At 42.4% G+C, this 27824-nt stretch overlaps 1 protein-coding gene across 13 annotated transcripts in view; it reads right to left on the bottom strand.

The window, feature by feature from the left end:
- YEATS2 (YEATS domain containing 2) overlaps nucleotides 1-27824 on the bottom strand; it is a 100999-nt gene that overhangs the window by 7326 nt on the left and 65849 nt on the right. For 12 of the 13 annotated variants that reach the window (XM_035275142.3, XM_035275150.3, XM_035275147.3 and 9 more), the window contains 9 exons: nucleotides 26680-26838; nucleotides 18099-18275; nucleotides 14686-14869; nucleotides 7296-7424; nucleotides 6383-6481; nucleotides 4176-4278; nucleotides 3197-3270; nucleotides 1420-1499; nucleotides 3-204 (listed from right to left, as the gene is read on the bottom strand). In XM_035275142.3, coding sequence (XP_035131033.3) covers nucleotides 3-204; nucleotides 1420-1499; nucleotides 3197-3270; nucleotides 4176-4278; nucleotides 6383-6481; nucleotides 7296-7424; nucleotides 14686-14869; nucleotides 18099-18275; nucleotides 26680-26838 — 1207 coding nt within the window. Of the gene's footprint in view, nucleotides 1-2; nucleotides 205-1419; nucleotides 1500-3196; nucleotides 3271-4175; nucleotides 4279-6382; nucleotides 6482-7295; nucleotides 7425-12477; nucleotides 12848-14685; nucleotides 14870-18098; nucleotides 18276-26679; nucleotides 26839-27824 lie in introns of those variants that run through there. The other variant, XM_078350241.1, reaches the window with a different exon arrangement.

Here is a 27824-nt window from a genome sequence, read left to right as displayed (position 1 = left end):
ACCGGGCTCGCTGTCGATCTGGGTCAGCACATCCTCGATGGAGTCCCCATCACTCCTCAGGCTCTCGGGGTCTGGTGGGGTGTAGCCATGGCAGCGGCACCAGTGGGCAATGTGCTTGGTTTTCAGGGGAGTCAGGTGGTGAAATCGTGGATTCTTCTCCAGGATTTCTTGTAAGACTTTTCGCATTGTCATTGCTCTTTGCCACTTTAAAAAAAATACATTTTTTGGAACTGTAATTAAATCCTTTTGCTTAATACAACTACATATCATGCAATCATTAATCACCATGCTACTTCCCCTGTTAGAATTTTTTTTTTTTTTAAAGAAAAAAAAGCTGGCTGGGCATGATGGCTGACACCTGTAATCCCAGCACTTTGGGAGGCCGAGGTGGGCAGATCACGTGGCCAGGAGTTCAAGAGCAGCCTGGCCAACATGGTGAAACCTGTCTGTACTAAAGACACAAAAATTAGCTGGCCATGGTGGCACATGCCTGTAATCCCAGCTACTCGGGAGGCTGAGGCAGGAGAATTGCTTGAACTGGGACCTGGGAGGTGGAGGATGCAGTGAGCCGAGATCACACCACTGCACTCCAGCCTGGGCTACAGAACAAGACTCTGTCTCGGGGGGAGCGGGGAGTGAGTTTCCCAGCCTAACAGAAGAAATTCAAACAAAAAAAAAACTCTCTCATATATATATACAGACAGACAGACAGACACACACACACACACACACACACACACACACACACACACACACACACACACTTTGCCATCTAAGACAAAACAGCGTGGAATTCTCACTTCTGCCACCAAAAACCAGGCCATCCCCACTCCGAGTATTAAGGACTAACCTGATTTTTCAGGAAAAATCAAAAAGAAAAAATTCCTGGTTGTGTTACTCCCCACTTAAAAAAAAAAAGAAGAACTTCAACCGGCTCCCAAATGCTTTTAAAACAGCAGCTCCTAGGTTCGGCCTTCAAGGCTTTTCACCTGGTCTCAACCTATGACCTCCCACTTCCCCTCCCACCCCAGCCTGCCCTAAACCAACCCCAGCACCTTTCACTGCTCCCTGGGCAGGTGCTGCAGAGGCTGCTCCCGACCCCAGCACACTGGCAGAGCGGCTGCCAGACTGTAAGGGCTCAATACTTTAGTTCATTTAAACTTCTGAAACTCGGAAAAAAATTTAGAAAACGTGAGGGATGTTTCTATCAGTGCAGGAAAAGAAGGCAGCCCTGAAAGCTGGCTGGATACAGGTCTCTGAAAAATGAGATTCTTTTAACTGAGGAAAATATTCTGCCATTGAATATTTTAGCAAAATGTGCTGCAATCTGCATCCCTGTTCCATAAGACAAGGTTCCTGGAGGCAGCCAGAAGGGACAGGCGTTTCTGCCTGCATGTGAAACAGGCAGACGGGGGTTACCTCAGCGGCTCTCCTTTTTCCAATGTTCCAGCCATAGTACTGCTCCACAGACTTCGCAGAAAAGCAGCTGGCATCTTCACCTAGAACGCACATACGCAGCAAACCCTGAATAAAGGTCTTACGATTCAAATCACATGTCATGTGCTGGAGGCCAGCCAGTAACTTCTTCAGACCTCTTTATTGCAGGTATGTTCCTTCCTGGGCAAGCTCAGATGCAGCCTAACACAGGAGGGCATCTCCTTAGAAGACAAGGCACCTTGTCATGTGTACCCAAAGCAACACCCCTTCTTGGGAGCTTGACCTCTTTGGTAGAGAAGGTAATCACTGCCATAAGGTTGTTAAAGTCTGTGGAAGTAGTGCTCCACTAGGAGCCCTGGGCCTGCCATTAACTCACAAGGTGGCTGTGGGAGACGGTGTCTTGCTCTGTCGCCCAGGCTGGAGTGCAGTGGTGCGATCTCAGCTCACTGCAACCTCCGCCTCCTGGGTTCAAGCAATTTTCCTGCCTCAGCCTCCCGAGTAGTTGGGACTATGGGCACACACCACCATACCTGGCTAATTTTTGTATTTTTAGTAAAGACGGGGTTTCACCACGTTGGCCAGGCTGGTCTCCAACTCCTGACCTCAGGTGATCCACCCGCCTCAGCCTCCAAACGTGCTGGGACTACAGGCGTGAGCCACCGTGGCCAGCTCAGTTTTCTTATCTATAAATTGAGAAAGCTGGGAAGACAGTTTCTGAGCTACCTTCCAGCTCTTATATTCTGTAATTTTAAGGATAGAGAAAAGTGTGTGTGTGTGTGTGTGTGTGTGTGTGTGTGTGTGTGTGTATATATATATATGAGAGAGATGGTTTTTGTTTGAATTTGTTAGGCTGGGAAACTCAACATCTACTCTAAGCTGTATCAAAATGCTCCCCCAAACTTTACCTTATGAGAAGAGATTACTGCTTTGCTATTACAGTTGGAAAAAGAAAGTAGGTGGTCTGCACCTGGCGTGCATGTTCAGAGCCCTACAAATGGAGGTGGCATGGAGGTTACCAGTGGCTTCCCTCTGAGGATGCATGGTGGTCTTGCCCATGAGCACGCTCTTGTGTCCACAGGCTGCTGCCCATCAGCAAGGGCTATGAATTCTGTCAGAACAACTGGGGCTAAGCAGCAAATTACTGAATCTAGCTAAGGATGGGTAGTGATAAAGCACACCACTTCTGGAGGTCTCATAACCTGTGCATGTCTACAAAGTGTGCCATACTGAGGTCCAGAGGAAAGATGAATGGCCTTAGAATCAAACAGAACTAGTGCGGTTCCTGTTTCACCACCCACGGCTATGTGATCTCAAGCAACTTATTCAACCTTGCTTACTCTCAGTTTCCTCATCTGTAAATGGAGATGACACCTGCTTTCACACAGGAGGCTGGGATTACATGAGTCAGTGAATGTCTCAAGCCTACACAGGACCTGGTGCACTGTAGGCAAATGCTAAATGCATTCCTCACTCACAAACACCAAATGCTAATGCAGAGTTTTAACTGCATACTTAACAATTTATGATTGACATACGAAAAATGTAAAACTTTCCTTCTACAGATCAACACAGTAAAAACAATAAAAAACTGGACGTCGATTCTAAAACCTCTGCATATGAGCTGTATCTCTAGCTGAAACCTTACAAGGTAACTGCCTATCAATATTAATTTACAATCCCAAGTGATTTCAGTTGACTCAATAACCTTAAGTTCACAGCTTTTAAAAATTCACCCCTATATTGAGTGTAATTGTCTTACTTTTTGCAGTGATTAACGGAATCTTCTTTACTACTGCTGTTAAGAGTTGTTGGATAGTCTCTAAATGGTCTAGCCTGAAAGGGATAAAAGAAAATTAAGGCAATAAATGAAATACCTGTAGCAGTTTCTATAGCCATATATATGCCATGTATTTAATGTATATATTCCGTTCTGAGGGAATTAAAATGTAAAATCATCATGTTAGCCTGTCTTTCCTTCTATAGATTACCTTCCTTGTAAAGGAGGGGTGTTCTATACTTAAAAAGAAAATGTCAAGACTAAATAAATAAGATCCCAGGAACAGAAGATTATGCAAATATTACAGATACTTAATCTACACCTCAAAATTAAATAGCAATACAATCTTTTTGCAGATAGCTACTAGGGCAGAAAAATTCTGTATACCCATCTTAGGGTTATGACAGTTCCCGCCTCCATCTACCATGTTAAAGTGGCCAAGTTTCTACTGTCCCCAGCAATCTGAGATACTTACAGGTAGCTGTTTAGAATTGGCTTCCTGATTTAGAAATTAGAAAACCTCAGGAAGCATTTTGAGAAGAACCAAAGAGTGTGTATGGCCCATGAAGAGGCAGCTGAGATTAGGCAGGTGAGTGGACACTCAGTCACAAAGCATGTCCACACCTGAGAGAAGGCAACAGGAGAAACTGTGTGCCCAAGGACTCAGCAGAGAAAGCCATGTTGGCAAGCTCAGCTGAAGGGAGGTCTGATCCGATCTGAGGCTTCTAAGGCTACAAATCAAGTGCCACGTCCAGTCACATCACTGTATAAAATGATGACCCTCAGCGTGCGTCAAGTGACAATACTTGTCCACTGCACAGGGATGGACAGTTCCTCCCATCAAGGGCTTAGAACTACACACACAACTCTGCACACACTTAGCTGTCACAGGTGTGACTGTCAGAAAGCCTCAGACAAACACCCAAAGCAGAATTCCTTTAGGAAAGATTGACAGAATTACTTAATGACATAGTTTCCCAGCTCGGAGCTTTCTTCTGTTTTCACTGCTGTCTGGCCCTCCTGAGAGAGGCAGCTTGGCCCAGGGGTTTCTGGTTCAGTCTTCACTACAAAGGAAGAGCAACAAAGAGGCAGCTGTTAGGGGTCAGCAGCGGAAGGACACGTGCAGGCAGAGACAAAGCTCTTGCAGTGAAGCTCAGCAAGGAAACTGCCACTCCAGCTGTTGTGGGGACACAGCCAGGAGACTGAGATGGCTCCTACCATCCCAGGGTTATCAGACAAGGGAAGAACTGTTAGCCTGGATCTCGGGGGGGATAACTCCAGTCTCATGACAGGGCAGGGGCAATAAAATGGCTCCTTAGATATTTCTTAAAGGGCCACCACCCACTGCTATGTGAGACCCCTCCCCACACGTGATTTACCAACACTGAAGTACAAGGCTGGCTTGTTCTAGTTTCTAATACTGTAACCTTTTCAACGTCATCTCTCCAGCTAGTTTATCAACTCTCAGCATTATCTCAGTGTTCTGAGATGTAAGGCAGAAAGATCAGATCCACCGTGCTTGGACATTTCCAAGCTAATCAAACCACACTTTTTGAGACAGGGTCTCGCTCTGTCACCCAGGCTGGTGTATAGTGGTGCAATCTAGGCTCACTGCATCCTCTGCCTCCTGGGTTCAGGGTTCAAGCAATTCTCCTGCCTCAGACTCCCAAGTAGCTGGGACTGCAGGCACATACCACCACGTCCAGCTAATTTTTGTATTTTTTGTAGAGACAGGGTTTCACCATGTTGGCCAGGATGGTCTCGATCTCTTGACCTCAAATGATCCACCGGCCTCAGCCTCCCAAAGAACTGAGATTACAGACAAGAGCCACCATACCTGCCATCTCTACCTCTTAATGGGGTAATACCTCATTAAGAGGTAGAGATGGCCAGGTTTATACAAAAAGTAACTATATTTCACTGAACAACATTTTACTTCAATTAAAATCAAAACAAATATGCTCTGGCCCAGTCCAAAATGAACTGAATGAGAATCTGTGTGAGGCAGGCCTATAACATGTCCCTCCTATTGAGAAATACTGGTCCAGACTGACGCCATTCTTTCATTCATGAGCTATCTTCTGGCCAGGGGTTGGCAAACCTTTTCTATACGAGGTAAATCAGTGAATATTTCAGGCTTTGTGGGTCATAGGATCTATGTAGTGCGAAAGTCTGAGGAGACAATGTGTAAATGAATGGGCAGTGGGCCATAGTCTGCCAAATCCTTCTTTAGTAAGTTACAAAGTCACCTCCTTCCCAAGAGCATCATGAGAGACCCTGGCATGCTTGAAAAGCAGCATGGCATGGGACTGGACAAATGTGCATTTCAGTTTCCAGTTTTACTTCTGGCTTGTTAAACTTGGGACATATATACTTACATCTCCAAACTGGTTTCCTCATCTGCAAAACAGGCCTAGGAGCTATGCTGAAGTGCTGAATTAAGAATGAGGTACATATACAAAGCAGCTAGTAGCTGGGTATTAACGCCCAGGCGCTATCCGTGTTACTGGAGATGTTATCAACGTCACACGTGTTGCTCTCATCCACCGTGCTATCCTGATCTACTCCTGTGGGCAGGAATGTCTTCCACTGGCAGCTTGCCAAGGTCTGGTCCCTACCTAAACCACCTTTATCGCAAAGGAGTCCCTCGTACTGGCCACTACCCAGAGGGGAAGCTGAGTCTTTGTCTCTACGGTGCCGCTAATCTGGCACACCCCTTGACTCTGCACGGCTAAAATCCTCTACTCTTTTAAATCCAGGTTTTAATTCATCCTCAATACAAAGTCTTGACCTTCTCCACACCCTCTGCCAACCCCGATCACACACTCCAGGGTGCGACACCTCAGCAATCATTTCCCTGGCCAGGTCTTGTGTTTATCAATCACCGCTTGCTGTCTACAGCAATTCTATTCAACCTGATTATAAATTACTGAAGAGCAGTAATGATCCTTATACATCTCTGTGTTTCCCTCAATGTTAAGTCCACCATATGAGCATTTGGTACATATTTGCCAAGTGGCTGATTCACAAATGCTGAAAATTCGAAGGGTTCAGATTATAGCAATGTCCAGCATAAAACTTCTGGACATCATGAGAGAACATGAATGACAACAACAAAAAGGATAAATACAAAACTCCTGCACGAAAACTCTGTGAGATCCTACGCACCTTTTGCAACAGCTGCTGGAGCAGAGCTGGGCACGACTGGAGCTGGGGCAGCTACAGGCAGAATGGCAGGTGGCTTGCCAGCAGAAAATGACTGAACCACTGAAAGGAAAAAAGGAGGGAGGGATACAACAAATACAGAAATTATCTTTAATAAGGGGAATCTAACTCCCAGGTGACAACCCCATATTAGACTAACAGCACAAATAACTTCAGGACAACAGGAACTGCAAAGTCTCTTTTTAACAGTGGCCAATGATTAGGTATGAGGGCAACTGAGGCATATCTTCAACTGCAGAGATGGGAGCTTGTCGTTAAACTAAGAAAATAATCCAGGCCGGGTGCAGTGAGTGGCTCACGCCTGTAATCCCAGCACTTTGGGAGGCTGAGGTGGGTAGATCACCTCAGGTCAGTTCAAGACAAGCCTGGACAAGACGGTGAAACCCCATCTGTACTAAAAATACAAAAATTAGCCAGGCATGGTGGTGGGCGCCTGCAGTCCCAGCTACTCAGCAGGCTGAGGCATGAGAATCGCTTGAACTCAGGAGGCAGAGGTTGCAGTGAGCGGAAATCACACCACTAAACTCCAGCCTGGTTGACAGAAGGAAATTCTTTCTCCAAAAAAAAAAATCCAATTAATGTAAATTCTTATAAAACGCTTAAAATGCTCCCCCTCAATTCAATTTTACATGAGGGCAGCTATTTATTTATTTATTTTCTAACTAGAATAACCAGTTTAAAGGGCAGCTATTTACAAGCCAACAAACATTTGGGTTTTGAGTCCTGGCGTTGGTGGCCTAGCGTTCAAGGTGCAGGAAGTACCGCAATGGCCGAAGGGCGGCTGTACACAGGCAGAGCAGTCACCACCTGGAAGATGCTGGGAGACGCGCAGGCGGCCTGTGGGCGAGGGACTCACCTTTATTCACAGGCATCAGGATCGTCTGTACCCCTCCAGACGTGTTCACACTGAGTGGTTTGAGCTGGCTGGGAATCGTCAGGACAGCCTGCTGGGGGTTGGACTGACTGGAGTGAATCTTTAACAATCCTAGAACAAAGTGGAAGATAAGGCCAAGCTGAAGATCAGGTGCTTCTGGAAAGTTCCTTATCCTCTGTGCCACCCATATTCTCTCACAGGAGGAAGTTCCCAGGACATTTACCCTTCCAGTAAACAAAGAACGAGAAGCAGAACGCAACAGATGCTGTGGATTTCACAATAAACCATCAGCCTGACAATAATTGTTTACTTACTTATTTATTTACTTTTTGAGATGGAGTCTTGCTCTGTCACCCAGGCTGGCACGATCTCGGCTTACTGCAATCTCTGCCTCCCAGGTTCAAGTGATTCTCCTGCCTCAGCCTCCCGAAGTGCTGGGATTACAGTCATGAACCACCATTCCAGCCCCTACTTATTTATTTTTAGAGACAGGCTGTCGGCCAGGCTAGAGTACAGTGGTGTTATCATAGCTCGCTGTAACCTTGAACTGCTGGGCTCAAGTGATTCTCCTGTTTTAGCTTCCCGAGTAGTTGGGACTACAGGCATGTCACAACACACAGCTAATTTTTAATTTGTTTTTGTAGAGATGGGGGTCTTGCTTTGCTGCCCAGGCTGGTCTTGAAAATCCTGACCTTGAGCAATCCTCCCACCACGGCCTCCCAGAGCCTTGGGATTTTTTTTTTTTTTTTTTTTTGAGACAGATCTTGATCTGTCACCCAGGCTGGAGTGTAGTGGTGCCATCTCAGCTCACTGCAACCTCCACCTTCTGGGTTCAAGTGATTCTCCTGCCTCAGGCTCCCTAGTAGCTGGGATTACAGGTGCATGCCACCACGCACAGCTAATTTTTGTATTTTTAGTAGAGACAAGGTTTCACCATGTTGGCCAAGCTGGTCTTGAACTCCTGACTTCAGGTGATCCACCTGCCTCAGCCTTCCAAAGTGCTGGAATTACCGCTCCTGCTTAGCACTGGGATTCTAGATGTGAACCACTGTGCCTGTCCATAATGCTTTTTTTTTTTTTTTTTTTTTGAGACGGAGTTTCGCTCTTGTTACCCAGGCTGGAGTGCAATGGCGCGATTTCGGCTCACCGCAACCTCCGCCTCCTGGGTTCAGGCAATTCTCCTGCCTCAGCCTCCTGAGTAGCTTGGATTACAGGCACGCGCCACTGTGCCCAGCTAATTTTTTGTATTTTTAGTAGAGATGGGGTTTCACCATGTTGACCAGGATGGTCTTGATCTCTTGACCTCGTGATCCACCCGCCTCGGCCTCCTAAAGTGCTGGGATTACAGGCTTGAGCCACCACGCCCGGCCCTTAATGATTTAAAGTACACTTGTCCCACAACAATGAAGTAGTACATTTTTGCTAGTACAAAGGAGAAAATGTCACCCAAGTCTACTGCAGAGATGATCAGTACTAATGTTTTCAGATAGTATGCTTCATGTTTGCTTTCTATGACAATTTGTTTTGCACACAGCTCTGATGTGTACAAAATTTTGGAATTTGTACATCACTCTGAATATAAAATTCCATGTTTTGATATGAAATGTTGTCATTCTCCTAATTAAAAACTTATGCTGGCTCCTGACTGCCTAAAACACATTCCCAAAATTAGCTTCAAGCTTTCAGGGTCCATTTTAATCTGGTCCCAATTTATGGGCATCTCCTTCACACCATCCCTACATATCTAATACATCCATCTATCTCCACACCACACCTTATCATTTCCTAGCTCTGTGAGGCCCCTGTTTTTCAAACATCAGATGTTCTCTATCGTTTTAGAAAGGGTCACCTTCTCTCATTTTATTTTAAAGGTGATTTCCATATTCCCATTTCCCTGGTAAAACTGTGCTAGGCATTCAGAGGGCCATTTAAAAAATCACGAAGGGCCTCTACTGTGAAGGAGCATTCGAGGCACAAACAATACAAAAACATTTTAAGAAATACTTAAAAACAGTGGCCTGGTACGGTGGCTCATGGCTATAATCCCAGCACTTTGGGAGGCCGAGGTGGGCGGATCACCTGAGGTCAGGAGTTTGAGATCAGCCTGGTCAACATGGTGAAACCCCATCTCTACTTAAAATACAAAAAAAATTAGTTGGGCATGGTGGCAATTGCCTGAAACCCCAGCTACTTGGGAGGCTGAGGCAGGAGAATCACTCGAACTCAGGAGCCAGAGGTTTCAGTGAGGCAAGATCGTATCATTGCACTCCAGCCTGGGCAACAAGAGCAAAACTCTGTCTTAAAAAAAAATAAAAAATAAAAAAACCCAGCATCGGGGCTAAAGATACTTTAAGGCACCGGAAAGCAGTTGGTTTGAGCTAAGGAAAGGAATAATCTTAAATACTTTCTAGAACAAAGCCTTTAATAAACAAAATCTTTCTTTGGAACAGAAGAGTGTTAGATCAGTCAGGTAGTAATACTTCCTGAGACATGATCTTGCGTTTAACAATGATCTGAGTTTTCATATTTCTCTGCATGCTGATCAGATGAAAAGTTAAAAAGTACCAAAAGGCTTCTAAGTAAAAACAGCCAACCCCCATCACCTCCCATCTTCATCTAGTTCCCTAGTAACATCCACTTTTAACGCTTTTGGTTCTTTTTATTAATATTTATCTCAGTATATGTAGAAGAATGTGTCCAGGTGCAGCAGCTTACACCTGTAACCCCAGCACTTTGGATGGCCAAGAAGGGAGGATTGGTTGAGGCCAGAAGTTTCAGACCAGCCTGGGCAGCAAAGCGAGACCCATCTCTACAAAAAAAAAAAAAAAAGTCACATATGGTGGCATGCCCCTGTAGTACCAGCCACTTGGGAGGCTGAGGTGGGGAAATAGCCTGAGCCCAGGATTTCAGAGGCTACAGTGAGCTATGATCACATCCCTGCACTCCAGCCTGGGTAGCAGAGCAAGACTCTGCTCTAAGAATTAAAAAAAATAATAATAATTTAAAAAGGAATGTAAACACTGTAGGCCTTGATTCATCAATTTTTCATTTTACCTGCTGATTTACTATTAGGGTTTTTTTTTTTTTTTTTTTTTTTTTTGAGACAACGTCTGGCTCTGTCACCCAGGCTAGACTGCAGTGATGCGATCATGGCTCTCTGCAACCTTGACCTCCCAGGGTCAAGTGATCCTCCCACCTCAGCCTCTCAAGCAGCTGGGAATACAGGCACTACCACCATGCCCAGCTAATTTCTAATTTTTTTTTTTGTAGATATGGGGTCTTGCCACGTTGCCCAGGCTTGTCTCAAACTACCAAGCTCAAGCAATCCAACTGCCTTGGCCTCTCAAACTGTTGGGATAACAGGCGTGAGCCACCGCACCCAGCTCCTAGATGGGGTCTTCAGTTACTTCCTCCAGAGTCAAGTCAAATCTAGCCAAAAAGGATTAAGAGCCTTAAAAAGTGCCCCTTTAAAGGCACTTATATGCCCTTTCTTCGCTGTACAAACGAGGTTTTTACTTCGGCATGGTGTGAAAGTGACAGGCGCCCAGCAGACTGGTGACGCTGGGCAGCGGTAGCAAGCCACAGCCCCGGCCAGCCATGCATTCTTTCCACTTAGATATTTTCACCTTACAATGGCCGACTGGAGCATAACCCCACTGTAGGCTGAGGGCCATCTGTACTCCAATGCTGCTCTCTATCAATCCAAAGAAGTGCACTGTGATACCATGATTTTGTTTTATTTTCTGGAGTTAATTTCCTCCTCTTTCATTTCAGTATCTTTGTAAGTTTTCCTACCTCCTTCAAGAGCTCTGTCTGTAAGCCACTGTTTAGTATGAATCTCCTCAGTCAAATCTCCTACACAGAGTCTCATTTTTACATTAGGCTTCCCTCCCAGAGCTCTATGATCTGGGCCAATCTGGACTGTTGCTTTCTGGGCCTGCCGCAAAACTCTCACCCCTTCATCATCACTCTGGGAATTCACTTTGCCTTCCTTCTATGCTGGATCTCCCATTTTCCCCTTTCTCGGTTTACACTTCTTCACTCTGGTAAAACAGATTCTAGGAATGTCTTTGGAGAGTCTACACAGAAAACACATTTCAAACTCTGCCTGCCAGAAATAGTGCTACCCTCATCTGTAATGATCTCCTTGGCTAGAGAATTCTAGACTGAAAGTCAGGTTCTTGCATTTTGAAAAGCAGTAGTATGCTAGCTTCTAGCGCTGCCATTGAGAAGCTCAATGATAAGTAATTTCTGAAGTTTTCAATTTCTTTACACTGTACCTTTTGAACCTGGCAGTTCATGCCCTTCGCTTCTGGGAAAAATGCTCATCTGGCCAGAGTTCCCTGATCCATCATAGATTTTTCTTTCTTAATGTCTACGTCCTGGTCCATTCTCTGCTTCCACCTTGTGCCCAGAGCTTACTGTCAATGCTGCACCAATGATCCTGTGAAAAGGTAAGGCAGATCATACTGCACCTTAGCTTAAAACCCTACAGTGGCTTCCCCCAGAGTCCAAGTCCAAGTTCCCACACCCCACACAGGCTCTGCAGGCTGACGGAATCTCCTCCTGCTCTCTCCTTTGCCTCACACAGCCTCTGTCCCAATGAGACCTTGTTTAATGCAGTTTACGATGCACACAAAAAGCTTAATTGAAAAACTGCTGGTTATTAAGTAGCAAACAGTTTGATCCTTTTATGAAAATATGGGCCAGGTGCCGTGGCTCATGCCTGTAATCCCAGCACTTTGGGAGTCCGAGGCCGGTGGATCACCTGAGGTCAGGAGTTCAATACCAGCCTGGTCAACATGGTGAAGTCCTATCTCTACTAAAAATACAAAAATTAGGTGGGCATGGTGGCGCATGCCTGTAATCCCAGCTACTTGGGAGGCTGAGGCAGGAGAATCACTGGAACCCGGGAGGCAGAGGTTGCAGTGAACCAAGATTGTTCCATTGTACTCCAGCCTGAGTGACAAGAGCAAAACTCCATCTCAAAAACAAAGGAAAGAAAGAAAGGAAAGGAAGGAAAGAAAGAAGAAAATAAAAGAAAATGTGAAACAGAAAGTTCCATCAGCAGCATCTCAGGCAAGCAGAACTTACAGCAGGGAGCCTTTATGTAGTAGTGCATGCCAAAAACACGACCAGAAAAGAGACAAGGGAGGGGCATTCATTATTTATAATCACTCCTTTTATTTCTACAATTTCTACTCCCGTGTCCAACACAGGGCCTCAAATTCAACATTCAGTTAGTAGAGAACAAGTACTCCCTATACTAGAAGTTGGTCAATTTTAACAGGGAGATAGAAATCAAGAGAAAAATATAATCGGCCTTAATTGTTCTCTATCCAAAAACAAGACACAAGGGGCTTGGCTTGGAGCCACATATGAACGAAGTGATAATAGTAATGACAACAACATCAACCGCAACCTCTTATCCAAAGGCAGAAGGGGTGCGTGTGTGCATGCTTGTGTGTGTGTATCTCGGAAATACTCAGTTTCTCCTGTAGACCAGTGCCAGCGGTATGCTGGCTATTATCAATCTGCAACAAGATAATAGAGTGTTTAGAAACTTTAACGGCTCAACAGTGCTACAACATTTTTACCGTATTGCACAGAAGTATCTGTCTCTACCGGACTGTAGAAAAGTGAAAAGAAAACTGATCTTTCAAGTTTGAGAAGCAAAGCCACAGAGTGTATCAGCTGCCGGGCAGCTGAGACAGCATGACGTAATCAAACACATCAATATTCTGTGGCAAAATCCACAAATATTCACATTAACTAATATAAACAGGCTGTCACTGGAGGTCAAATTGTGCCCTAAAATTAGTTATAAAAAACAAAATCTTGCAGCCATAAAAATGAATGAGCTCATGTCCTTTGCAGGGACATGGATGAAGTGGAAGCAATCATCCTCATCAAACTAACACAGGAACAGAAAACCAAATACCACATGTTCTCACTCATAAGTGGGAGCTGAACAATGAGGGAGGACACATGGACACAGGAAGGGGAACATCACACACTGGGGGGCCTGTCAGGGGCTGGGGTACAAGGGGAGGGAGAGCATTAGGACAAATACCTAATGCATGCAAGGCTTAAAACCTAGATGATGAGTTGACAGGTGCAGCAAACCACCATGGCACATGTATACCTAGGTAACAAACCTGCACGTTCTGCACATGTATTTCAGAACTTAGAGTAAAATTTAAAAAAAATAAAATCTTTGGTTTTTTACAGTTTTGGGGATTTTAGAATTGCAGATAAAGGATTATGGACCAACAACAAAAATGATGACACATGATAATGGCAGTGGCAATTGTTTATATAATGGCCACTACATGTCAGACAGTATTCTAAGCACTGACATAATTACTAACTCATTTAAACCTCTCAACCTTATGAAGTAGGTATTATTATCAATCTCATTTACAGCTGAGAAACTGAAGCAAATCACTTGCACTAAGGCAATCTGGTCTCAGCATTGTGCTCTCTGTTACTCAGAAGTACAAGGTACACTTTTCTGAGGCCCTCCAGAGCAGACACAAAGACACCATCTCTCCTACCGGATCTCTAGCCTACCACTCAGACACTGGCCAAGGTAACAACTAATGTGAAAGATCATGACGTGGAGTCATCAAGGCTAAGACATATTTTATATACGTTGTTTATGAACGCAAAGAAAGGTATATGTTTAATAGTGAATTCTATTCAAAATTGATCATGGAAAAAAAGAAATTAGTACTTTAAGGAAAGCAAACTCTTGGCTCTCCACAAAATTACATTATAAAAACAGCTAAAATACCCAGTAGGGTTCTGCGTGGCCAAGGGTTTATTATAAAATTCAAAAATTCAAATAATAACTTTTAAATGTAATGTAAAGTCTCAGACAAAATCGGATACGTAGATTTTGCAACAAAAATAATTTATATAAAAGGTAGACGTTCAGAAAATGCTGCTGGGTTAACTATTTTTAACATACAAAATACTGCTTAAGCATTATTAAATGCTCCAAAAATAGCCGGGCACAGTGGCTGACACCTGTAATCCCAGCACTTTGGGAGGCCAAGGCAGGTGGATTGCTAGAGCTCAGGAGTTTGAGACCAGCCTGGGAAACATGATGAAACCCCATCTCTACCAAAAATATAAAAAGTTAGCTGGGTGTGGTGACACACGCCTGTGGTCCCAGATTCTCAAGAGGCTGAGGCAGGAGGATGGCTTGAGCCTGGAAGGCAGAGGTTGCGGTCAGTTGAGATCATGGTATTGCACTCTAGCTCAAGCGCCACAGAGAGACCTGTCTCAAACAAACAAACACACCTTCCAAAAATATTCTAGCCCTATGAGAGAAAAGAAAAAGAAATAATACCACAATGCGACTCACCTGACACTGTGGCTTTCCCAGAGATGGGGTTTGGTGTGGACACGAGGGACGTGGTGCTGACGACAGTGGGGGTGGCAACCTTGCAGGTCCCCATGGTGGCCTGGCTCACGCACACTTGCGGTTGCCCAGAAGTTTTCGTCACAGAACTGACAGTAGATGAAGACATGGGAGCCGTTCCCTCAGACTGCTCACCCATGGGGCCAGAAACAACACAATTCAGGAAGAAAGTAGAGTCACTGACCAAGAATGGTGACTGCCACACCTTACACGCAGTAAATATTATCTGTGACTATTTATTAAGTGCCATGCCATTTACAAAATATTACTTCTCTAGTTCAATGGTTCTTATACTTTTACATTTCATGGAACAAGATAATTTTAAAATTTTAAAACGAGGTATCACAGGGTGATCATATTTTTAAAAATCACCACCTATTATATCCCTTTATAAGAGGCAACCGTATCACCAAAAAACTAGGAGGATATATTCTCAGAACATACACATGGACTAAAAATGAACTTTAGAGTTTCTTGGCAGAAGAGAGTATGCAGAAAGTTGGTGGGGCACGAAAGAACACTGTATGTTCAAGAAACTGCAGAGCAGAGTGGTCTGACTAGTGAAGAGGCACAGGAGGAAAAGCAGCAGCTGAAGGAGATGAAGCTTGAGAGGTCAAGTCACATCATCCAAGCCCGTGGGCTTCCAAGATGGTTTTTCAACAAATGTTGCTAGGCCAACTGGATATTTACGTAAGCTTGGTGTCCATCTCACACCACGTACAGAAATTAACTTGAAATGAATCTGAGACCTAAATATAAGAGCTAAATGTATAAAACTCTTAGAAGAAAACACAGGCTTGAATCTTGTGGCTTTGAATGAGGCAATGGTTTCTCAGATGTGACATCAAAAGAATAAGCAATAAAAGAAAAACAGGTAAATTGGGACTTTATTAAAATTAAAGACTTGTGCTGGGAAAACTGGATATCTTTATGCAGAAGGATGAAACTAGACCCCTGGCTCTCACCATGCACAAAAATCAAATCAAAATGGATGAAAGACTTAAATCTAAGACATCAAACTATGAAACTACTGCAAGAAAACATCAGGGGAACTCTCCAGGACATTGGTCTTTGCTAAGATTTCTTAATTCCTCAAAAGCACAGGCAACCAAAACAAAACGGAATAAATAGGAACACATCAAGTTAAAAAGCGTCTGCACAGCAAAGAAAACAATCAACAAACAGACCACCCACAGAATGGGAGGAAATACTGGCAAACTACATATACATCTGACAAGGGATTAATAATCAAAATATCTAAGAGCTCAAATGATGCTATAGAAAAAAGCCAAATAATCTCATTTGAAAATGGGCAAAAGATCTGAACAGATATTTCTCAAAAGAAGACACATAAGTGGCCCAACAGGTATATAAAAACAATGCTCAACATCATCAAAAAAGTGACAACATCATTAATTGTCAGAGAAACACAAATCAAAACTACGAGAAATCATCCCACCCCAGTTAAAATGGCTTTCATCCAAAAGACAGGCTGGTAAGGATGTGGAGAAGAGGGAACCCTCGAACACTGCTGGTGGGAATGTAAGTTAGAACAACCACTACAGAGAACAGTATAGAGGTTCCTCAAAAGCTAAAAACAGAACCATCATATGATCCACATCCCACTGCTAGGTATATAACCCAAAGAAAGGAAATCAGTACACGATTTCGGCATGCCCATGTTTATTACAGCACTATTCACAATAGCCAACATTTGGAATCAACCTAAGTGTCCACAACAGATGAATGGATAAAGAAAATGTGGTACATATACATAATGCAATATTATTCAGCCATAAGAATGAATTCCTGTCATTTGCAACATGGATAGAACTGGAGGACATTATGTTATGTGAAATAAGCCAGGCACAGACAGAGAAATTTCACACGTTCTTACTCATGTGTGGGAGCTAACAATTAAAACAACTGAACTCATGAAGACAGAAGAATGGTGGTTACCAGAAGGTGGGAAGGGTAGCAGCAGGGGAGGGGGTGGGGATGGTTAATGGGTACAAAAATATAGTTAGAACAGATGAGTAAGATCTAGGATTTGATAGCATGACAGGATAACCAAAATCTGCAGTAATTGCTTGTATATTTTATAGTAATTAAAAGAGAATTGGTTAAAAAAATAATAATAAATGCTTGAAGTGGATACCTCAATTACCCTGATGTGATTATTACATATTGTATGCCTGCATCAGAACATCACATGTACCCTGTAAATATCTACATTGATTATGTATCAGTAATCAATTAAAATTTTTAAAAAGGAATGAAAAACAAAATTAAAAACTTTTGTGGTTCAATACTATCAAGAAAGTAAAAAGACAGCTCAGACTGAGAAAATTTTTGCAAATCTGGTAAGAGACATATATAGAATATATAAAGTACTCCTACACCTCAATGATTAAAAGACAACCAACTAAAAAATGGGCAAGGATGTAGACGGATAAAAGATACACAAATAGCCAATAAATACACAAAAAGATGCCCAACATCATTAACTATCAGGGGACTGCAAATGAAAATCACAGATACTACTTTACATCCACTACAATGGCTATAAGTTTAAAAAAAAATGGAGAACAAGTTTGGGTGAGTTTGTGGAAAAACTGGAACCCTCATATATTGCTAGTGGGAATCTAAAAGGATGTACCCACTTGGGAAAACAGTTTGTCAGTTCCTCAAAATGTTAAAAAGAGTTGCCATCTAATCCAGCTACTCCATTTCCTAGGTATACAGCCAAGAGAAATAAAAACGTGTTTATACAGAAACGTGTACTCAAATATTCACCACAGCATTATTCACAAGTCAAAAAGTAGAAAATAATCCAAGTGCCCATCAACTGATGAATGGATAAACAAAATACGATATATCCATCAAACTGAGTATGATCCAGCCATGAAAAGGAAAAAGTATTGATGTTAAGCCACAACATGGATGAACTCTGAAAAGTAACGCTAAGCAACAGAAGCAGATCCAAAAGGCCAGTTTACATGACTCCGTTTATAAGAAATGTCTGAAATAGGCAAATCCAGAGAGAGAAAGTAGGTCAGCAGTTGCCTAGGACTACAGGAAAGGTGGAAAGGGAGTGACTGCTGGTGGTATTGCTTCCTTCTTGGATGCTAAAATGTTCTGGGATTAGATGATGATAATGACAGTTGCACAGCCATGTGAATATTAACAAACACTACTGAATTGTATACTACAAAATGGGGACTTTGATGGTATGTGAATGTTTCTTTTTTTTTAAGCAATGGTTGAGTTTTTTTAAAAGGTCCACTGGTGTGCCTGAGAATCTTCCTTGTATTTATAGCTTCATTAGGATTCTCTACTGATATGCTATTTCTCACCTGTTGTGCAGAACCATTTGCTGAGAGGGCCACAGCTGGGGAAGTGGCAGTGGTGATAACCCCTCCAGCTACTCTCAGCATCGTGGTTCCAGGCTTTGAAAGCTGTGAGGTGGCTGGCACAGTCTTCAAGGTGCTATCAGATATTTTCATTAGAGATGCCTGTCCTCCATGGGTTGCCTGCAGAAACAAGAAGAGCAGAAGGAATAACGCTGCCTTGGATAATGAGCATAACTCACTCCTTATTGACAGTTGAGATACGCCCCAAGAACCGGAGAATATCCAAGAAAGTCTTACCAATTGAACCTACATGAGGTATTTATATACCTTTCTAACAAGCTCTAAATTTTATGACCTCTCACCTGTAAATATCCCCTCATTCCTAACATAGAAGGGTCTATTGAGGGGAAAAGGGGAGGGCCAGTGGGAGGGAGAGGTGGGGAGGGATAGCCTGGGGAGAAATGCCAAATGTGGGTGAAGGGGAGAAGAAAAGCAAAGCACACTGCCATGTGTGTACCTACGCAACTGTCTTGCATGCTCTGCTCATGTACCCCAAAACCTATAATCCAATAAAAAATTAAAAAAAAAAAAAAATCTGGAGACAACAGATGCTGGAGAGGATGTGGAGAAATAGGAACACTTTTACATTGCTGGTGGGAGTGTAAATTAGCTCAACCATTGTGGAAGACAGTGTGGTGATTCCTCAAGGCCTTAGAAATAGAAATTCCATTTGATCCAGCAATCCCATTACTGGATATATATCCAAAGGACTATAAATCGTTCTACTATAAGGACACATGCACACGAATGTTCATTGCAGCACTGTTTACAATAGCAAAGACCTGGAACCAACCCAAATGCCCATCGATGATAGACTGGACTGGGAAAATGTGGCACATATACACCATGGAATATTATGCAGTAATCAAAAATGATGAGTTTGTGTCATTTGTAGGGACATGGATGAATCTGGAGAACATCATTCTCAGCAAACTGACACAAGAACACAAAATGAAATACCGCATATTCTCACTCATAGGCGGGTGATGAAAAATGAGAGCACATGGACACAGGCAAGAAAGTACTACACACTGGAGTCTATTGGGTGGAATAGGGGAGGAACAGCAGGCGGGGGGAGGTGGGGAGGGATAGCCTGGCGAGAAATGCCAAATGTGGGTGAAGGGGAGGAAGGCAGCAGAACACTGCCATGTGTGTACCTATGCAACTATCTTGCATGTTCTGCACATGCACCCCAAAACCTAAAATGCAATAAAAAAATATAAATAAATAAAATGAGAAAACAGGGAAAAGAAAACAAAACAAAAAATAAAAAATAAAATGGAGTGGGATCAACAACAACAACAAAAAAACAAACCGACAGAGAAACTCAAATGAATAAACATAATTATGTAAATATATACATTTATAAACAAATAAATATATTTTTAACATCAAATGGTCCAAATATACTTAAAAATGCATATACCTATTTGTTGGTTAAAATTTCTATCTCTAGATAGGATAGACATGTCTATAAATTTATAAATTGAAGTGTCTTTCTAAAGAGAGTCAGTTCAAGTAGAAACTATGTTACTGATAATAAAGCTTATTGATTGTGTTATTCATAAAAAAAAAAAGAACAAGTAAATAAATGCACTTGCAAGTTACTATTTGGCAGCAGTGTCTCAAAGGTAATAGGTCAGTTGTTTTCAAAATAATTCTTTACAATGTGCTCTTAAATGTACATATAATCTTTAAACATGAAAATCAACCCTAGACAGAACCAGATTTAAATGGGTAAGTCAATGGTCTTCTAAATTAGATACAGGCTTAGCATTTTAGTACTGAAGAACCATTTACAAATTACCTATTTTTTATTTTATTTTTTGAGATGGAGTTTCGCTCTTGTTGCCCAGGGTGGAGTGTAATGGTGCAATCTTGGCTCACCACAACCTCCGCCTCCCGGGTTCAACAAATTCTCCTGCCTCAGCCTCCCAAGTAGCTAGGATTACAGGCATGCATCACCACGCCTGGCTACTTTTGTATTTTTAGTAGAGACGAGGTTTCTCCATTTTGGTCAGGCTGGTTTCGAACTCCCAACCTCAGGTGATCCGCCCACCTCAGCCTCCCAAAGTGGTGGGCTTACAGGTGTGAGCCACCATGCCCGGCCTTTTTAATTTTTTTAGAGACAGGGTCGAGGCTGCTGCACTCCAACCTGGATGACAGAATGAAATGCTGTCTTAAAATCAAAACAAAAACTTGAAACAGAACTACCATATGATTCAGCAATCCATGTGTACATATCCAAAAGAAAATAAATCATTCTACCAAAAAGAGGCATGCACTCCTATGTCTATCACTGTACTACTCACAGTAGCAAAGACATAGAATCAACCTAGGTACCCTTCAGTGGTGGACTGTATACAGGGTACTACACAGCCATGAAAAGGTAAGAAATCATATCTTTTGGAGCAACACAGATCCAACTGGAGGCCATTATCCTAAGTGAATTAATGCAGGACAGAAAACCAAATGCTACATATTCTCACTTATAAGTGGGAGCTAACCACTGGGTACATGTGGACACAAAGATGGCCACAGTTAAGACATGGGCGAATACTAGAGGGGTCAGAGAGGGAAGGGTTAAAAAACTACTGGGTACTATGCTCACTCCCTGGGTGACAAGATCAATCATGCCCCAAACCTCAGCATCATGCAATATACCCATGTAACAAACCTGCACACGTACCCCCTGAATGTAAAAAAAAAAAAAAAAAAAAAAAAAAAAAGCCGAAATTATAAAAAACAAACAGCAGCAACAACAAAAACGGGAAGCCTTGGCCATAGTTTGCTGAAATCTGGTCTAAATGACTGCTCAGTGTCACAAATTAATGCACTCCACAAGCAGACACCATTTATCAGTTTCTGAGATCTTACTATGTGCCAGGAAGAACAGAAAGCACGTGTACATACCTTACATCATCATAAGTCACTACTTTCACTGTTAGATGAGTGAATTTTAGTCGTGTCTTAGCGACGAAGAGATTAATTTAAACTCAGTGACTTAACCAGGGGCACACAGCTAGCAGTATCTGAAGAAGTTATGACTAGATTCCGCAAGAAATAGCCATGGCATAATTTGCATTGCAGCTTTATGCAAACAATAACCACAACAAGATATGACTTTGCACTCACAACAATGGCTAAAATGAAAAAGAATGACAATCGTCCGTGTTGGTGAGGATACAGAGTAAATGGAACTTCTTCATATTACTTTGGGATAGTCAAACAGGACAACCATTTTACTAAACCATTTGTCAGTTTCTAATAAGCATGTATCTACCCCATGACCAGGCTGCTCTGCACAAAAAGATCTGTGTAAGAACGTTTATAGCAGTTTTATTCACGACAGCAAAAAACAAACAAACGGAAACAATCCAAACGTCCATCAACAGGAAAGTGGAGTCATGGAACAAAAACAGAGTAACTCTGGCTGGGCGCAGTGGCTCACACCTGAAATCCCAGAACTTTGGGAGGCTGAGGCAGGTGGATCACCTGAAGTCAAGAGTTCAAAACCAGTCTGGCCAACATAGTGAAACCCTGTCTCTACTAAAAATACAGAAATTAGCTGGGTGTGCTGACAGGTGCCTGTAATCCCAGCTACCTGGGAGGCTGAGGCAGGACAACTGCTTGAACTTGGGAGGTGGAGGTTGCAGTGAGCTGAGATCATGCCATTGCACTCCAGCCTGGGCAACAACAACAACAACAACAAAAATACTGTCGCAAAAAACCCACAAAAACAAAAAACAACACACACAACAACAAAAAACAAAAATAGAATAACTCAAGAATAAAAAATAAACTATTAAACATATGGATAAATCTCAAAACCACTATGTTGAATAACAGAAGCCAGACATAAAAGACTACATACTATATAATTCCACTGATAAGAAGTTCAAGAAAGACAAAAGCTAATCTATGGCAAAAGAAAGAGAAACAGTGATAGGAAAATAATGTTTTTTTTTTCTTTAAAGACAGGGTGTTGCTCTATCACCCAGGCTGGAGAGCAGAGAGCATGGCTCACTGTATCCTCAACTTCCCAGGCTCAAGCCATCCTTCCACCTCGGCCTCCCAAATGGCTAGAACCACAGGCATGTACCACCATGCCCAGCCAGTTGTTGGTTTTTTGTTTTGTTTTTTGTTTTGGTAGAGACAAGGTCTCCTTATGTCACCCAGACTGGCCTGGGCTCAAGTGATCCTCCTGCCTCAGCCCTGCAAAGTACTGGGATTAGAGGCAGGAGCCATGGTACCTAGCCCACAGAATGTTTTAGGAGTGATAAAACTATCCTGTATCTTTACTGTGATACTGATTGCATGAGTACATAAATTTGTCAAAACTCACCGAACAGTACACTTACAATCTATGCATTATTTTATTATATCGGAAAGGATGGGGGGGCTAAAAGGAAAAAGCATTTAAAGCTTTGAATTTTCCTGAGCATGATTTGGGTTGTTTCTATAGGTTTTAACATGAAGTACTGCTGTGATGGTTAATTTTATGTCAACTTGAGTGGGCTGAGGGATGCCCAGATACCTGATAAAATATTATTTCTGGAAGAAACCAGCATTTGAATCAGTAGACAGAGTAAAGAAGATCCGCCCTCACCAACGTGGGCAGATATCATCCAATCTGTCAAGGACCTGAATAGAACAAAAAGGCGGACAATGGGCGAATTCTCTCTCTCTCTCTCTCTCTCTCTCTTCTGAAGCTGAGACATCAACCTTCTCCTGCCCTTAGACATCAGAGCTCCTGGTACTTGGGCCTTCAGACTCCAGAGCTTAACACTGGTGTGCCCCTCACTCCCATCCCTGCCAGTTCTCAGGCCTTTGCAATCAGACTGAATCCACCACTAGCTTTCCTGATCCTCAGCCTGCTAACAGCATAACATGGGACTCCTTGGTCTCCAAAATCACATGAGCCAATTCCCATAAAAAATTTCCTCTAAATATATATATATGTGTTCTATTTGTTCTGTTTCTCTGGAGAACCCTAATAAAATTGTCATTTGTATTAACAGCTAAATCGTCCATAATTTATTTGGATTTTTTTGATCCAAGAATTTAGAAGAGTATTTTAAAGTTTTTTGGTAATTGTTATTGATTCGGCTTAATATTGAGTAACAAAATGAAGCACATTGAATCTTACTTTTGAAATATGCTAAGAGATTCTCTTTGTGGCCAAGAAAGTTGTTAATGTTCCATAGAGATACAAGCAAAATGTGTATTCGCTGTTTCAATGATACAGAATTAAGCCTGTTAGTAGTTATTCCAATACAAATCCTTTATAATACAAAAAGATTTATCCATTTGATTAGCTAAATGCTGAGAGACATGTTAAAACTCTTCTGTGACTGCAGTTTATCAAATTCTCCTCATATGCCTAAGTCTTTGCACTTCATGTATTCTGCTGCCGCAGAGTTCACTGCATACACATTTGTGCCATTTTATCTTCACTGTGGACAGCAATACTTCCCCCAGCACCAAATCCGAAAAAATAGAAAGACACAAATAAAAAAATGTATTCTACTGGCTGTGTTCAAAAAATAGTTGAACAGCCCAATAGTGGACAAGCAACTATGAAAACCAGACAAGAGGCTGCAGAAGAAAGCCTCACCAAGTGACAAGCCTTATGCAGGACATGCTGGGAGCATCCGCCACAGAGCATGGAAAAAACACTAGAGATATGCGCCACATCTGGAGATGGCAGAAGCTCGAGCAACCAGAAGGGTGGCATGTTGGGTGCTGTGGTAAGAGCAGCCAGTTCTGTTCAGCTCCCAGCACTCTGCAGGCCCTGCGCCTCGCCTCCTCCTTCCTGTGGAGCTTGCTGTGTTGGTTTGAGATACACACACATACGTAACTGGAAAAGGGAAGAGTATTTTAACAGCTCTTTCAAACACTGTTGTTATGTTTCTCCGATGCTATGCTAAAGCTAAACAAGTGGACGCTTCTTCAAGTTTAGTTGCATTATGTAACCTGAAACCACAGCAATTTAAAGTTTTCTCTGCTAAATCTCAAGTCGGAAAGGTAAAAAAACAAAAAAATAAAAATAAATAAAGTTTTCTCTGTTAAGTTAAAATCCGCTGGTCAGGGACTTTTGCTTCCACGTAGGAAACAGAAGGCTGTAAAGCATGTTGCTCCTACCCTAACAAGAAAAGGCTGGATACACTACAAAATCTGATTTTTTTGAAACATATTTGAGGGCTGAAATCTCAAAGTAACCAAATAACCTAGAGATGAAAGACAGCCAGTCCCTCCTAGGAGGGAAGGGCAACCAGTAACCGTCTCACCTGTGCCCGGCTGCAACACAAGCAAGTGTGAAATCTGAGGACAATTTAAAAGAACTGCCTACAGTGAAGTGTGGCCTTGGATCTGTTTGACGTGGTTAAGGACATCATCTGACAAAAAGGAAATTAGGACACCACATGCTGGTAATCCAAATCAATACAATTGATAAACCTCTAGAGCTAGACTGATCAATACAAAGAAAAGACACATCAATACCAAAAGCAAGAATGAAAACAGGGCTGGGCAAGGTGACTTATGCCTATAATCCTATAATTTTGGGAGGCCGAGGTGGGTGTATCACCTGAGGTCAGGAGTTTGAGACCAGCCTGGCCAACATGGTGAAACCCCGTCACTACTAAAAATACAAAAATTAGCCAGGCATGGTGGCGGGCACCTGTAATCCCAGCTACTCGGGAGGATGAGGCAGAAAAATCACTTGAACCCAGGAGGCAGAGGATATACTGAGCTGAAATCGTGCCACTGCCCACAGCCTGACACCGAACAAGACTCCATCTCAACAAAAAAGAAAAGAAAAGAAATAAACAACCTTAACAGTTCCATATCTGGTAAATAAACTGAAACTGTAGTTTTAAACTATAGTATAAAAACCTTCTCAAAACTCCAGGCCAATATGGCTTTTACTGGTATATTCAACTAAACAGTTAAGAAACAGTACCAATTCTATACAAATTCCTCCAATATAGAGAAAGGAAGGAAAAGTTTCCACTTCATTTTATGAGGCCAGTATTACCTGGATACCAAACCAGATAGCAATTACTAAGGAAACTACTGACCAATATCCCCTGCAAAAATTCTAAAGATTTTTATCAAATCAAATCCAATAACGTATTAATAAAGGGTAATATATGACAACCAAGTGGGCTTTCTCCCAGGAATGTATGGCTGGTTTAACGTTTGAAACATCCATCAATCCATCAACGCAATTCACCACATTAACAAACTAAAAAAGAAAAGCCAGAAAAAGCATCTGACAAAAATCTAATATTCTTTCCATGTTCTGATCTACATATAGGCATAGAAAATGCATTATTTTTGATGAATGATACCATGTTGTATGCATATATCCTTCTGTGCTTTGGTTTCATTTGTATGATTCAGAGATCTAGGTATAGGATCCTCCTATAAATGATGATGGTATCCCTCACCCAGTTAAAATTCCTTGCCATTATCTGGCTTATGCTAAAGAATACTACAGAAATGTAACCAAGCCCACTGTAGCACTCACTGTCTGGATACTGCAGCTTAAACTGGCCCATTCTGGATCTTCTATGTGAAGTCCCTCTGGAGAAATTTTTACAACAAAGCGTCAAGAAAGCTTCATTTCTTTTAAAGAAATACATGTTTCACTCTCACAAATACTGTGACTTTAAAACTGACCATGCTTCTTATTTTGCCTTCATTATCAAATTTATACCTAGATTTTATTAACTATGAAAGATATCTTCACTGTTTGCCTATCAGCATAACCCCCGTGGCCTTAATTTTCTCATTCTACTTATATTTTCCCAAACCTCAAGATCTTTGTTTTTCTATATAATTTGGTGTTTTGTTCTTTTTTTTTTTTTTTTTAAGATGGAGTTTTGCTCTTGTTGCCCTGGCTGGAGTGCAATGACAATCTCGGCTCACCGCAATTTCCATCTCCCAGGCTCAAGTAATGCTCCTGCCTCAGCCTCAAAAGTAGCTGAGATTACAGGCGCGTGCCGCCACACCCGGCTAATTTTGCATTTTTAGTAGAGATGGAATTTCTTCATGTTGGTCAGACTGGTCTTGAACTCCCAACCTCAGGTGATCCGCCCGCCTCAGCCTCCCAAAGTGCTGGGATTACAGGCCTCAATGAGCCACTGCTGTAGTGGCATGATCTTTGCTCACTGCAACCTCTATCTCCCGGGTTGAAGCAATTCTCCTGCCTTAGCATCCCAAGTAGCTGGGACTACAGGCATGCACCACCACACCCAGCTAATTTTTTTGTATTTTTAGTAGAGACAGGGTTTCACTGCATTAGCCAGGCTGGTCTCGAACTCCTGACCTCAGGCAATCCGCCCGCCTCAGCCTCCCAAAGTGCTGGGATTACAGGCATGAGCCACCATGCCCAGCCTTATTGTTCATTTCCTTATGCAACCTTAATTTCCTTGTGAAAAGAGAGAAACTACATGTAAATACATAAATAAATGTCACAATCACCAGGTATTTGGGGTGTGTGCATGGGTGTATTTACCTGTGTAAACAACGTGGTTTTCTGTCCAGAGATGACTTTCAGCGTCTGTTGTCCTTGTGCAGAAGATGTGCTAACTCCTAGTGTGCCTTGGACCACTGACCCAGTGGTGAGTTGTTTTCCAGAAGTCTGGGGTGATGGCTGGCCAACTAAAAATGTGCCCTAAGTTAGAAAGAAAATATAAAGAACTAAGCAGTAATTTCTTAAATTCAAATGCACTGTTCTGATCCCTTAAATCACACGTAACATTCCATGCTACAAGCTACAACGCTCTCCCCTTTAATTCTGCAATGTAGGCAAAATAATCCAAAAGAATAGTTGTGCTCTAAGTGTCTCTTCTAATAGTTCTCCCCACTTCTCAAACTCTGCACCACAGTTACAGAGCAGCCTGCTGGAAACTCTAGTTTTGCGATTTAGTCCTCAAAGCTGGATTTAATCATCCAGACTGATAACTATCTACCTTTCTCAATAAGAACATCCGGAACCAAAATTCTATTACTTTCCTTAGAAAAGAGCCAAGACTTCAGCGACAAGAGGAGAGAAGGAGGAAACTCGTTCCTCATCAAATCTAACCTAACTCTAAATATTACAACTTGATGCTGCCTCCTTATCACTCCCTTCTATGAGCAACTTTTCAACTGTAAATGAATACTGTTTATTACCTCATGGATATGGGAGGCAATTAGCATAGTAGAAATCTTTCTTTAAGGCAGAAAGATCAGGGTTTAAACCCAAATTCTTTCTTTTTTTTTGAGACAGTGTCTCACTCTGTTGCCCAGGCTAGAGTGCCATGGATTGATCTCAGCTCACTGCAACCTCCACCTCCCAGGTTCAAGTGATTGTTCTGCCTCAGCCTCCCGAGTAGCTCGGATTACAGGTGCACAGCACCATGCCCAGCTGATTTGTGTATTTTTAGTCGACAGGATTTCACCATGTTGGCCAGGCTGGTCTTGAACTCCTAACCTCAGGTGATCCGCCCACGTTGGCCTCCCAAAGTGCTGGGAATGCAGGAGTGAGCCACCACACCTGGCTTAAACCCAAATTCTACCATTAGCTTAGCAGGAAGATGCTGGATACGTTACTAAAATCTTTCTCAACCTCTATTTCCTCTTCTCTCAAAGCAAGCAAAAAAAGAAATAGATTTTTAA

The sequence above is a fragment of the Callithrix jacchus genome, chromosome 15 (assembly GCF_049354715.1).
Source record: "Callithrix jacchus isolate 240 chromosome 15, calJac240_pri, whole genome shotgun sequence".
Classification (NCBI taxonomy): Eukaryota; Metazoa; Chordata; class Mammalia; order Primates; family Cebidae; genus Callithrix; species Callithrix jacchus.
The sequence above is the reverse complement of the archived record's forward strand: the minus strand, read 5'-3'. Positions and strand labels throughout refer to the sequence as shown.